This window comes from Octopus sinensis, linkage group LG30, assembly GCF_006345805.1.
Source record: "Octopus sinensis linkage group LG30, ASM634580v1, whole genome shotgun sequence".
In the NCBI taxonomy this organism is placed as follows: domain Eukaryota; kingdom Metazoa; phylum Mollusca; class Cephalopoda; order Octopoda; family Octopodidae; genus Octopus; species Octopus sinensis.
Window position 1 is genome coordinate 2,050,982 of NC_043026.1, and position 12,500 is coordinate 2,063,481.

The 12,500-nt window shown below is 39.2% G+C and overlaps 1 protein-coding gene across 2 annotated transcripts in view; it reads right to left on the reverse strand.

The window, feature by feature from the left end:
- Window positions 1-12,500, reverse strand: part of LOC115226730 (phosphotriesterase-related protein) — a 49,682-nt gene that overhangs the window by 26,521 nt on the left and 10,661 nt on the right. For both annotated transcript variants that reach the window (XM_036515205.1, XM_036515206.1), the window contains one exon: window positions 5,262-5,427. In XM_036515205.1, coding sequence (XP_036371098.1) covers window positions 5,262-5,427 — 166 coding nt within the window. The remainder of the gene's footprint in view (window positions 1-5,261; window positions 5,428-12,500) is intronic.

Consider the following 12,500-nt stretch of genomic DNA (forward strand, 5'->3'; position numbering starts at 1 on the left):
GTAAATGGATTTTGTCCATTTATTTATTTTGATTGCCCACCTGCTACGGTGATTAAATTGACTATAAACACAGTCCACCAGAAATATCCAATACCAAACAATCTTAATCTCCATATTTAACCTGAACTAAACTTTGGCAAGATCAGCTTTCCCTATTCTGAGTTACTTGAAAGGAGATGTTCCCTTCCCTTTCTTCTATCTGTTGATAACTTTGTTTATATACCAATGCCTTATTTCACTTTAAGGATGCTTATTTACCCAACCTTATGATATTTTGACCGTTGTCCATTGCTTCAAATATGTTTTAGCATTGTTGTTCTAGCCTTTCTTAAACAATCACATTTGATTCGTCCCAAAGAATCAACCTTCAAAAAAAAGTTTTGCTTCAACTAATAAAAGCTATTTGTATCTTTCAGAAAGCTCCATACCAGTTTAACTTAATGTGGCTTTCACTGTTAGTTTATGTGCACGCTATGTGGGAAGGCAGAATAAAGGGGCTTTTGTTAGCTTATCTCTCCAAAAAAATAGCCCCCTTTGCTGTTGAAAAAAATAAACTCGCAGAGGGGAAGTTTCAACATCTTCCTTCAATTTCCTTACACCATTTATGTGGCTGTTTCTCACAAGAAATTTCGCTTTCATGTAAAACAACTAAATTTTGTGATCATTATCCGCAATCTACTCCCCGAACACTTCAGTAGCTCTGCTTTGCATCACTTGCAAACTTATATGCTCTATGATCACTGAAGGGCAACGACCTCCACAATGACCAGCCTTCAATTTCATTTTCCGATCCTAGGTTAATCGGAAACATAGATTGCCATGCTACTCTCTGCAGTACAATTATTTATTGGAAAAAACACCACCAAAGCAACTTAAACTGTCCAAAGAATGGGTGCATTTGCTAGAATATATAAATAAAAAGCTTGCTTCCCAACCATATGGTTCCAAGTTCAGTTCCACTGCATGGCACCTTGGACAAGTGTCTTCTACCATAACCTTGAGCTGACCAAAACCTTGTGAGTGGATTTGGTAGACAGAAAATGAAAGGAGCACGTCAAATGTGTGTGTGTGTGCACATGCGTGTACATATGTGTGTGTGTGCATGTACATATGTGTATGTGTATCTTTGTGTCTGTGTTTGTTCCCCCCCTTACCGCTTGACAACCGGTGTTGGTGCATTTATGTCCCCATAACTTTTCAGTTTGGCAAAAGAAACTGATAAAATAATTACTAGGATTTAAATGAAATAAGTCCTGGGGTCGATTTGTTTGACTAATACCCTTCAAGGCAGTGCTCCAGTATGACCGCAGTCAGATGACTGAAAGAATGAAAAGACTATATATATATATATATATACACACACACATACACACATACACACATCTGCAAATGATTAGACCCCTGCATAGCAGCTACAGCAGATAGAATAGCAGTCAAATATCCCTCAAACTGAACCTGTTGTCTCATGGATAATACGTATGAGCTAACCAGGAAGATCTACTAGAAATGGCAACCAAATCTCTCTAACTACTTCATCCATATTCACTGGCATGGATAGATTAAGTTGTTTTCCTTTCAAAACATGCACAAAAATATTGCAGAATCATCAAATATCAGAAAACTCAAAGAATGTGGATGGCTGTTTGCACTGGCAGACATTTCAAACGTCTCCTCTTACATAACTCATACACTGAGTTATGTCTCCCAAACTAAATATAGAATCTGTCCCTTCATAAAATGCCTAAAACTGTTGCAGGATTCAGGCATGGCTGTGTAAATGCAGATGAACACAATGGCTGTGTGGTAAGAAGCTTGCTTCCCAATCACAGGATTTGGGGTTCAGTCCCACTGTGTGGCATCTTGGGCAAGTGTCTCTTGCTATAGCTTCAGGTCAACCAAAACCTTGTGAGTGGACTTGGTAGATGGAAACTGAAAGAAGCCTGTCATATATATTCTTTTATTTGTTTCAGTCATTTGACTATAGCCATCTTGGCACACCATCTTGAAGGATTTTTAGTTGAACAAACTGACCCTAGGACTTATTTCTTAAGCCTAGTACTTATTCTATTGTTTACATTTGCTGAACTGCTAAGTTATGGGGACATAAATACACCAACACCATTTGTCAAATGGTAATAGGGGGACAAACATAGACACAAAGACACACACACATATATATATACATGTATACGTTGGGCTTCTTTCAGATGAGCTTCTTCCTTACCACACAACCACACCTGCACCTATATATATATATATGTGTGTGTGTGTGTGTGTGTCTTTGTGTTTGTCTCTCCCACCACCACCACCACCAGTACTGCATGACAACCGATGTTGGTGTGTTTATATCCATATAACTTAGTGGTTCAGCAAAAAACCCAATAAAATAAGTACCAGGCTTCATAAAGTACTTGGGTCAATATATTCAACTATATTCAATATATAGGCGCAGGAGAGGCTGTGTGGTAAGTAGCTGGCTTCCCAACCACATGGTTCTGGGTTCAGTCCCACTGCGTGGCATCTTGGGCAAGTGTCTTCTACTATAGCCTCGGGCCAACTAAAGCCTTGTGAGTGGATGTAGTAGACAGAAACTGAAAGAAGCCCGTCGTATATATGTATATATATGTATGTGTATGTGTGTGTGTTTGTGTGTCTGTGTTTGTCCCCCCGCCCACCCTCACTTAACAACCGATGCTGGTGTGTTTATGTCTCCGTAACTTAGTGGTTCGGCAAAAGAGACCGACAGAATAAGTACTAGGCTTACAAAGAATAAGTCCTGGGGTCGATTTACTCGACTAAAGGTGGTGCTCCAGCATGGCTGCAGTCAAATGACTGAAACAAGTAACAGAGTAAAAGAGTAACTAAAAATTCTTCCCAGTTTTGCCCAATCAAATGAAGGCTAAAAGATAAAATAAGACACAACTCAGTGACAGAGGAATACTGTTTTGCCTGGCATACATTTCACTGAAGCTCCCCTAACACACTCACACACATTCTCCTATCGACACTGGTGCAGGGGCTGTCATTCTTCACTCCCTTCCTCAACTATTTCTGCTTGTGCACATATGTCAGTCATTTAAATGCAGTCAACACACACCATAGCTTAGCGTAGCATAACATGACACAGTTGCACTACTTAGGGGTAAACGGAGCAACGACCTCTTGAAAACATCTTTAAATGAGAATATGATAACTATTTCAGCAACAAGACTTATCTTCACTTATCAAAGGAAACAGACTTCTTCACACTAAAACAACAGAGGGTTAAAACCATCGAAGAACTGACAAATGCTGGGCTCCTACAATCTCTCGTGACAATTCTCTCAAGACAACTTTAGAAAGATACCACTTCAAATGCTAAAACGCCAGCACTTATCAAAGGAAACAGACTTTGCAACATTACACTTTGTCAACACTGAAACAACACAGAGTTAAAATCATTTAAGAAGTGACGAATGCTGGGTTTCTACAATCTCTGGTGGCAATTCTTTTAAGACTACTTCAGAAAGAGAGAGAGAGAGGAGAGAAAGACCACCCTGCACTTATCAAAGAAACAGACCCTGTAACTCTACATCGTTTCTGACACTAAAACACACAACAAAAGCCATTAGCTGTTAATGGTTGTTATAGTGTGATACTGTTTCACTGTCAAGGATGTGATTATGTTTTCTGAAACCCTGGGAATATTTTCTAGTGAACTTCATTAGTATGAGGAAGGAGTCACAAGTTCAAACAAGTAACCTTTATAAGATTTACAAAAGATATTATATAAACACAGCCAAAATATAACAACCAAAGCAAAAATACTCTTAGATAGGTCTTAACAGCTGTTTCAAAAATTTAACAACTGCTTGAAGTGAAAAAGTGTGTTATGTAAATGGTTATGTATTCTGATGTATGCATGAAGTAGAAAAAAATTATGAACAGGCATACATATATATATATATATATATATATATATATATATATATATATAAATACACACACACACACACACATATATATATATATATACATATATATACACACATATATATACATATATATACATACATATATATAAGCATACATATATATACAAACATATATATATACATACATATATATATACATACATATATATATAAATACATATATATGTATATACATATATATAAACATACATATGTATATCACGTGATCACGTGACCGACCAGACCATCAGACGCTGCTACACATCGCTGGTCACAATGCGTTCGCATTGTTTTAGCCTTTGAATGACGCCACCCACACGGAGCCCATTATCGCCACCCACACAGAGCCCACTATCGCTATGGGCTCCGTATGGGCAGTCATCTAAAAGTTTTTGTGCATCTTGATGCTGACATAAGTTCCTTGTTTTTCCTGATGAGAAGGCGGCATAATGCACCCCTTATTCCTTCGAAATTAGGAATGCAGCCTTCGAAACATATGTCGAAAATATAGGAATTTTGTTAATTCGTTGTTCAACTCCATTCTTTCATTTCTTTGTATATATATATATATATATATATATATATATGTGTGTGTGTGTGTGTGTGTATAGATGTATATATATGTATATATAGGGTGCGGTGAATAAACTGTCATCTAAATTATGCAAAAATGTATATAACACAGACATCTCATTTTAACGGATATATTTACCAAAATTACGTAAAAATATCTTGAAATACTAAAGAGTAACTTTTAATCACCATGAGCTTCAACTACAGCTTCCAGATAACTTCAAAATCTCCTGCAACTCTTCTGGGTGGTCTCCTTGTTTAAGTTGGTGAATGCTGCCGTAATCCTTGCCTTCAGTTCATTTTTGGTGTTACAAGTTTTGTTGGTCTCTCACTCAACTTTGCCCTGCACACAATAATCAAGATAATCAAGGGGATTACAGTCTGGGGAGTTAGGTGACCAGATGTTAGGGGTGATGTGGTCACAGAAATTGTCTGACAGCCATGACTGGGTTCTCCTGCTTGTGTGGCGTGGTGCAGAATCCTGTTGCCAGACATGGGGTCTTCCAGCAGCCATCCTGTTGACCCAGGACAGCACTACCTTTTCCAGGCACTTGATGTAGGCCTCCATGTTGAGTTTGGGGCTTTGTGGGAAGATGAGTGGAGGCATCACCGTCACTAGTGATCACTCCAAACACCATGATGTTGACCGGATGTTTGACTTTTCATCCCTCTCAGTCCATGTCCTCAGATTGCTAAAAGAAAACCACAGTAACAACAAAAATTCCGTCTACTTACGGGTATTGACGAATCCAGCCCAGGTTCTTCATCACAATGGGGTCATTGATTTTGGAGTGGTGATGTGAGCAGGGGTCAGTTTCGATACCAAGCGACCCAGAGTCGATGTGGAGATGTTCATGACACAACGTCCTTCCAAGAGCTTCTGGCTTGATGTGACCTAGGACTGAGGGTTTGTAGTGTTGGTTGTGGTGGTGATGATAGTGGTGGTGGCGGTGGAGGTAGAGGTAATGGTGGTGATGGTAGTTAGTAGTGTTTGTGTTGGTAGTTAAGAGCAATAGAGAGAGAGAGAGAGAGAGAGAAGCAAAAAAAAAAGAATACACAGTATTAGTCAATATCAACAAACATCACGAGGAGAGAAATCTTTTAATAAATGTGGTTTAAACTGAGGAAATGGTGGAAGAGAAAAGAGAGAGAGAGAGAAGAAAGACAGATAAATAGAGAGAGAGATAAAGAGGGGGGAGAAAAAGAGAGAGAGAAATGCAGAAGGCAGTGAATAGAAAGATTGTGTGTGTGAGTATGTGTGTGTGCATATATATATATATATACATATATATATATATATTATATTATAGTGGGGTCGGCCGGTTTATGGGGTTACCTTGGGTTTCTCGCTCATAAGGGGTTTAGCCTTACAGTGTATCTTCAGACCCCAAATACTGCTGGCTTGAGACCTCTCTAAAATACTAATAATAAACCTTTCTACTATAGGCACCAAAACTTTGCGGGAGGAGACTAGTCAATTACATCGACCCTAATATTTCACTGGTACTTAATTTATTGACCCCGAAAGGATGAAAGACAAAGTCAACCTCAGCGGAATTTACTTTCAGAATGCTAACGATTCTGCCAGTTTGCTGCCTTACCAATAATAATAAAAATAAGTAGGAATGGCTGTGTGGTACGTAGCTTGCTTACCAGCCACATGGTTCCGGGTTCAGTCCCACTGCACAGCACCTTGGACAAGTGTCTTCTATTATAGCCTCGGGCCAACCAAAGCCTTGTGAGTGGATTTGGTTGACGGAAACTGAAAGAAGCCCGTTGTATATATGTATATGTATATATATATGTGTGTGTGTTTGTATGTCTGTGTTTGTCCCTCCAACATTGCAGCGTTCAAATTTCTTTGTCAAATATAATTCTTATTTTTTGATTGATTGATTGATTCTAGTTTCAGCTCATGAGCTGTGGCCATGCTGGGGCACCGCCATTATTCACTTTGTTTTGAATTAATCATCCATTATCTTGCAGCTTCGAAATTTTGATGTTGTGACCATTTATTTTTAGAATGACATTGTAGGGCAGAAATGAGAGCCCAGATCTGGCCAGTTTAAACATAAAACTGACAGAATATTAGGGCTGGATAAGGGCCGGTTTAAATGTAAAAGGGTTAATTATCTGTTTAGAATGTCTCTAAAAACCCGGAAATCCAGAAATCTGGCTTAATTACAGTCCCAAACTTACCAAATAGTCAGTCTAGTACGATATAATAAGACTGACAGCAGTTTGTAACATGATGAGAGAGCTTGTTTCCCCTATGTAATTAGTCTAATTGTAATTACTTAATTGAATTACATCGTCTCATTAAAATATGTCAATATTCTCTCAACATCTGAGATAAGTCTGAGAGGACTCAATTCTGAAAGAATAGCTTAAGTTGTAAGAAAGGCGAGATGTTTATGTTGAAATTTATAGATTGACAACAACGTGAAACCAGAAATACTGCTTCATGTAGTGAAACATGTAGGAAAAGGAAGGGGAGAGAGAGAGAGAGAGAGAGAGAGAGAGAGAGAGAGAGAGAGAGAGAGAAGAGGGGAAAGAAGAAGAAGAAGAAGAAGAAGAAGAGGAAGAAAAAGAAGAAGACGAGGAAGAAGGAGAAGAGGAAGAAGGAGAAGAAGAAGAAGGAGAAGAAGAAGAAGAAGAAAAAAGAAGAACATGAAGAAGAAGAAGAAGAAGGAGGAGGAGGAGGTGGAGGAGGCAGAGGAGGAGGCAGAGAAGGAGAAGAAAAAAGAAGAAAAAGAAGAAGGAGAAGAAAAGAAGAAGAAGAAGAAGAAATTTAACCTTTGTTAAAATTCGATATCATTGAGATAGATGATTGTTGAACAAAAATAGTAGCCAAAAGAAAAGAATAACTGCATAGGTCAGTGTTTGGCAACCTATTTTATGCCCCCTGCCCCACGGTCACTTTCCAGAAAAATGCATGCTCCACCAATGGTTGCAAAAAAAATAAATAAATAAATAAAACTTTAATTTTAGTATTTTATCCCATTTATTTAATACAAAAGAATCTACTGTTAACTTCTTTTTTATTAAGTACTGAGTACAAAAAAAGATGAAAATTACATTCATTTTATTTTCCCCAGAAATAAATAATAAAGATGTTATAAGCATTTAAAGGTGGGTAATTTAGCCAATCAGAAGCCTCCATTGCCAACAGAGCAGGCAATTTTATCCTGACAACTTCAGTTTACCATTGCTTATCCTTCTTTTCTTTCATTCAATTCCTTTTAAAAAAACATTTTGGTCAAGTGTTTTCTGCTATAGACTGGAGCCAACCAAAGCCTTGTCAGTGGATTTGATAAACAGAAACTGAAAGAAGCCCATTGTATGTATGTGTGTATATATATATATATATATATATATATATATATATATATATATATATATGTGTGTATATATATGTATAATGGGAAGGTTTAAGAAAATAAACAAAAGACGAAGGCAGGTGGAGTACAAACAAACAATTGTATTAGTATGGCGCTCAGGAATAGAAATAAAACAAGTCTTTTACGTTTTGAGCCTACGCTCTTCGACAGAAAGATACACAGAAAAGAAACAAGGAGAGAAACAAGGAGAGAAACAAGGAGAGAAAAAAAATGCGTGTAGGAGCTAACGATCTATCATGGCGTCCTGACTCGGACAGTGGTCAGGGGAGATAACAGGGTCAAGTGACTTCCAAAACGGAGGTGCTCCCAACACAAAGGTGCGTGTGTGTATAAGAGAGTATGTATGTGCATGTGAAAGAGGGCTGGTGGTCTGGACGTGTGTGTGTATGTATGTGTGGGTGTGGAGATGTGGGGATGGGTGTGTGGGTGGTGTGTTGTGATGCGATATGTGTATGTATGTGTAGGTGTAAAGATGTGGGGATGGGTGTATATATATATATGTATATGTATATTTATGTGTGTGTGTCTTTGTGTCTATCTTTGTTCCCCCACCATCACTTGATGACCGATGTTGGTGTGTTTACATCCCAGTAACTTAGCAGTTTGGCAAAAGAGGCTGATAAAATAACTACCGGGCTTACAAAGAATAAGTCCTGAGGTTGATTTCTTTGATGAAAACCCTTTAAAGTAGTGCTCCAGCATGGCCACAGTCAAATGACTGAAACAAGTAAAAGAGTAAAAAGAATGTGGGTAAACAATAATAAACTAGAGTTGTGAGTGGATTTATTAAATGGAAACTGAAAGAAGCCCATCATATATATCTAGGTGTATGTACCTTTGTATCTGTGTTTGTCTCCCCACTGCTTGACAACTGGTGTTGGTTTGTTTACATCCACTGTAACTTGGCAGTTTAGCAAAAGGAGGCTGATAGAATAACCAGCTTAAAAAAAATTAAAAGAGATTCTTACCACACAGGTTTGGTTGTGTGGTAAGTAGCTTGCTTTCCAACCACATGGTCCTGGGTTCAGTCCCATTGTGTGGTATCTTCAGCAAGTGTCTTCTACAGGAGCCAGCCTCAGGCCAACCAAAGCCTCGAGAGTGGATTTGGGAGATGGAAACTGAAAGAAGCCTGTCAAACAAGGAAAAGGTAAAATGGATCAATTCATTCAACTAAAAGTTCATCAAAGCAGTGCCCCAGCATGGCCACAGTCTAAAAGACAGAAGATAATGCTTTGACACCGTGAGCAAATGTCACATTATTTTCTATGCCTGGAAAAGTGGACATTGGAAACAAAGATGATGAAACTAGGAGGCTTTTCCGCGTCTGAGGATACAAGAGCGTGTAAACGGTTTTGTTTATGAATTATTTTTCTGTAGGTGCTTAAAACAAATTCATCTTTTTTGAATGTTCTGAATCACTGAATTCAAAGTAAAAAGCAAAAAAAATTTGAAAAAGAGAAGGATAAAAAAATGCTAAAACAATATGAATAGGTGTGGAGTGGCTGTGTGGTAAGTAGCTTGCTTACCAGCCACATGGTTCCGGGTTCAGTCCCACTGTGTGGCACCTTGGGCAAGTGTCTTCGACTATAGTCTCAGGCCGAACAAAGACTTGTGAGTGGATTTGGTAGACGGAAACTGAAAAGAAGCCCAGCATATGTATGTATATGTATATATATGTGTGTGTTTGTCTCCCCACTGCTTGACAACTGGTGTTGGTTTGTTTACATCCACTGTAACTTGGCAGTTTAGCAAAAGGAGGCTGATAGAATAACCAGCTTAAAAAAAATTAAAAGAGATTCTTACCACACAGTTTGGTTGTGTGGTAAGTAGCTTGCTTTCAACCACATGGTCCTGGGTTCAGTCCCATTGTGTGGTATCTTCAGCAAGTGTCTTCTACAGGAGCCAGCCTCAGGCCAACCAAAGCCTCGAGAGTGGATTTGGGAGATGGAAACTGAAAGAAGCCTGTCAAACAAGGAAAAGGTAAAATGGATCAATTCATTCAACTAAAAGTTCATCAAAGCAGTGCCCCAGCATGGCCACAGTCTAAAAGACAGAAGATAATGCTTTGACACCGTGAGCAAATGTCACATTATTTTCTATGCCTGGAAAAGTGGACATTGGAAACAAAGATGATGAAACTAGGAGGCTTTTCCGCGTCTGAGGATACAAGAGCGTGTAAACGGTTTTGTTTATGAATTATTTTTCTGTAGGTGCTTAAAACAAATTCATCTTTTTTGAATGTTCTGAATCACTGAATTCAAAGTAAAAAGCAAAAAAAATTTGAAAAAGAGGAAGGATAAAAAAATGCTAAAACAATATGAATAGGTGTGGGAGTGGCTGTGTGGTAAGTAGCTTGCTTACCAGCCACATGGTTCCGGGTTCAGTCCCACTGTGTGGCACCTTGGGCAAGTGTCTTCGACTATAGTCTCAGGCCGAACAAAGACTTGTGAGTGGATTTGGTAGACGGAAACTGAAAAGAAGCCCAGCATATGTATGTATATGTATATATATGTGTGTGTTTGTCCCCCCCAACATCGCTTGACAACCGACACTGGTGTGTTTACGCCCCCATAACTTAGCTGTTTGGCAAAAGAGACCAATAAAATAAGTACCAGACTTAGAAAGAATATGGGGTCGATTTGCTCAACTAAAGGCGATACTCCAGCATGGCCACAGTCTAATGACTGAAACAAGTAAAAGATGAACAATAAAAAATATACATTGACAGCAAGATTTTCAATGCAGGTCATTTAAACCCTTTTAGCATTTAAACAGGCCCTCACTTAGCCCAAATACTCACCCTGTTTTATGTTTAGATTTAGCCCTACACTACAATGTCATTCTAAAAACAGTCTTGTATGATGCCTGTGTGCCGACATCTATGCCACATGGCAGTGAGACATAGGTTGTGACTAATGAGGAAGACTGGAAAGAAATGAAGCCAGTGTGCTTTGCTGGATGGATAATGTCAGGGTGTGAGTGATTTGGGAGATTAACTGGGTGTATAGGGCATGAGATGCAGTTTGCAAGGAGGGAGAAGACTTAGGACAGGTGTATCAAGTGGTACCAATCTCTAACTGCAGAGGGAACATGTGGAAGGGATAGACCGAGAAAGATGTGGGATGAAGTGGTGAGAAAGGATCTACAGATGTTGGGACTCACAGAGGGGATGACAGGGGACCGAGACCCCTGGGGGTTTGTTGTGCTTGAAAAGACACACTAAGCTAAGTAAAAGTATGGTTGCCCTTGCAACCCTCTCCAGCTGGACATCCTTAATCTTGTGGGCTTGTAAGTGTTGGTGCCACGTAAAAAGCACCCTTGTCGGTCCTGCAGAAAAGCACCTAGTATACTCTGTGGAGTGAGTGGTGTTACGAAGGACATCTAGCTGTAGAAACCAAGCCAAAACAGATATGGAGCCTGAACAGCCCTTCAGCAGTCAAACTCTCCAACCCATACCAGCATGGAAAACGGACGTTAAATGATGATGAAATACAATATGAGTTTTTTTAAAACTTGGGTTCCAGAAAAGTAAAATAGGAACGAAGGGCTCTATAGACAAAAAGGAAATGGTTGAGAACCATTGACCAAACACAGTCGTGGATAGACAGTGACCCACAGGACTTTATGAATGGCACATCATTCTACTTTTTCGTAGGGTGACTCAGTTGATGATGGGCTGTGCCATGTGGCCCTCTTCTTGATAATGCGGAAGTGTAGTGAGGGTGACATGGCGATGGGGACAGCCTGTACCCGAGCGACTCTTTTGTAGGGGTAGCACTTTCGTATCTAAGCCAGTTTAATGGGTGATGGGGTCAGCAGGTTCAAGGGCTGCGCCAGGGTGCCGCACACTCCACCCATGTCAGTGAGCACAGCCTCAGTGCTAGACTCTGAGAAACTAAAGCTAAGTGAATTTCTTATAGTACTAGTGTTGGTTTGTTTATGTCCCGGTAACTTAGCAGTTTGGCCTAAGATACCGATAAAATAACAGGCTTAAACAAAACGGTACTTTGTGGTTATCTCACCCCCATTAAAAAATTGGGTCACTCCCCCCCAGTTTTACGAGAAATATTGCTTAACCCCCAATAAAACAAAAAAAAAAAACGGAAAGATGAAAGTTTTTGAATCTGAAAATATTTTTATAAATCGTAGAAAACTAAAAAAAATTAATAAACATGAAAACGGAAAAAATTAAGCATACTGGACTGTTGCTCGAGGAACTCATAGGTTTAAGGGCTCAATTATGACCTATGCTGTCAATAAATACATAATACAGGGCCCAGTGTATTGATTTGCCCTGGGATTGGGGAGGGGGGATTTAATGCTTTTAAGATTTCATCCTTTCGGGAAGGTGATTGGTGAAATTGTTTGCGCATAGAGGGGCATGTCTTATGGTATCTGTTCCAGTAGTCTACGTTTCAGGTTCAAATTCCACCTCCTCGTGACAGGAAAACCAGTTCTTCGGAAGCCGGCTAACGGGGTTAGGACTCAAAAAACAAAAAAAAAACAAAAAACAACAGAGATAGTCGTCGCGAGGGCAGAAAAATCTACATCAGTGGAAACTGGTGATTGCGCT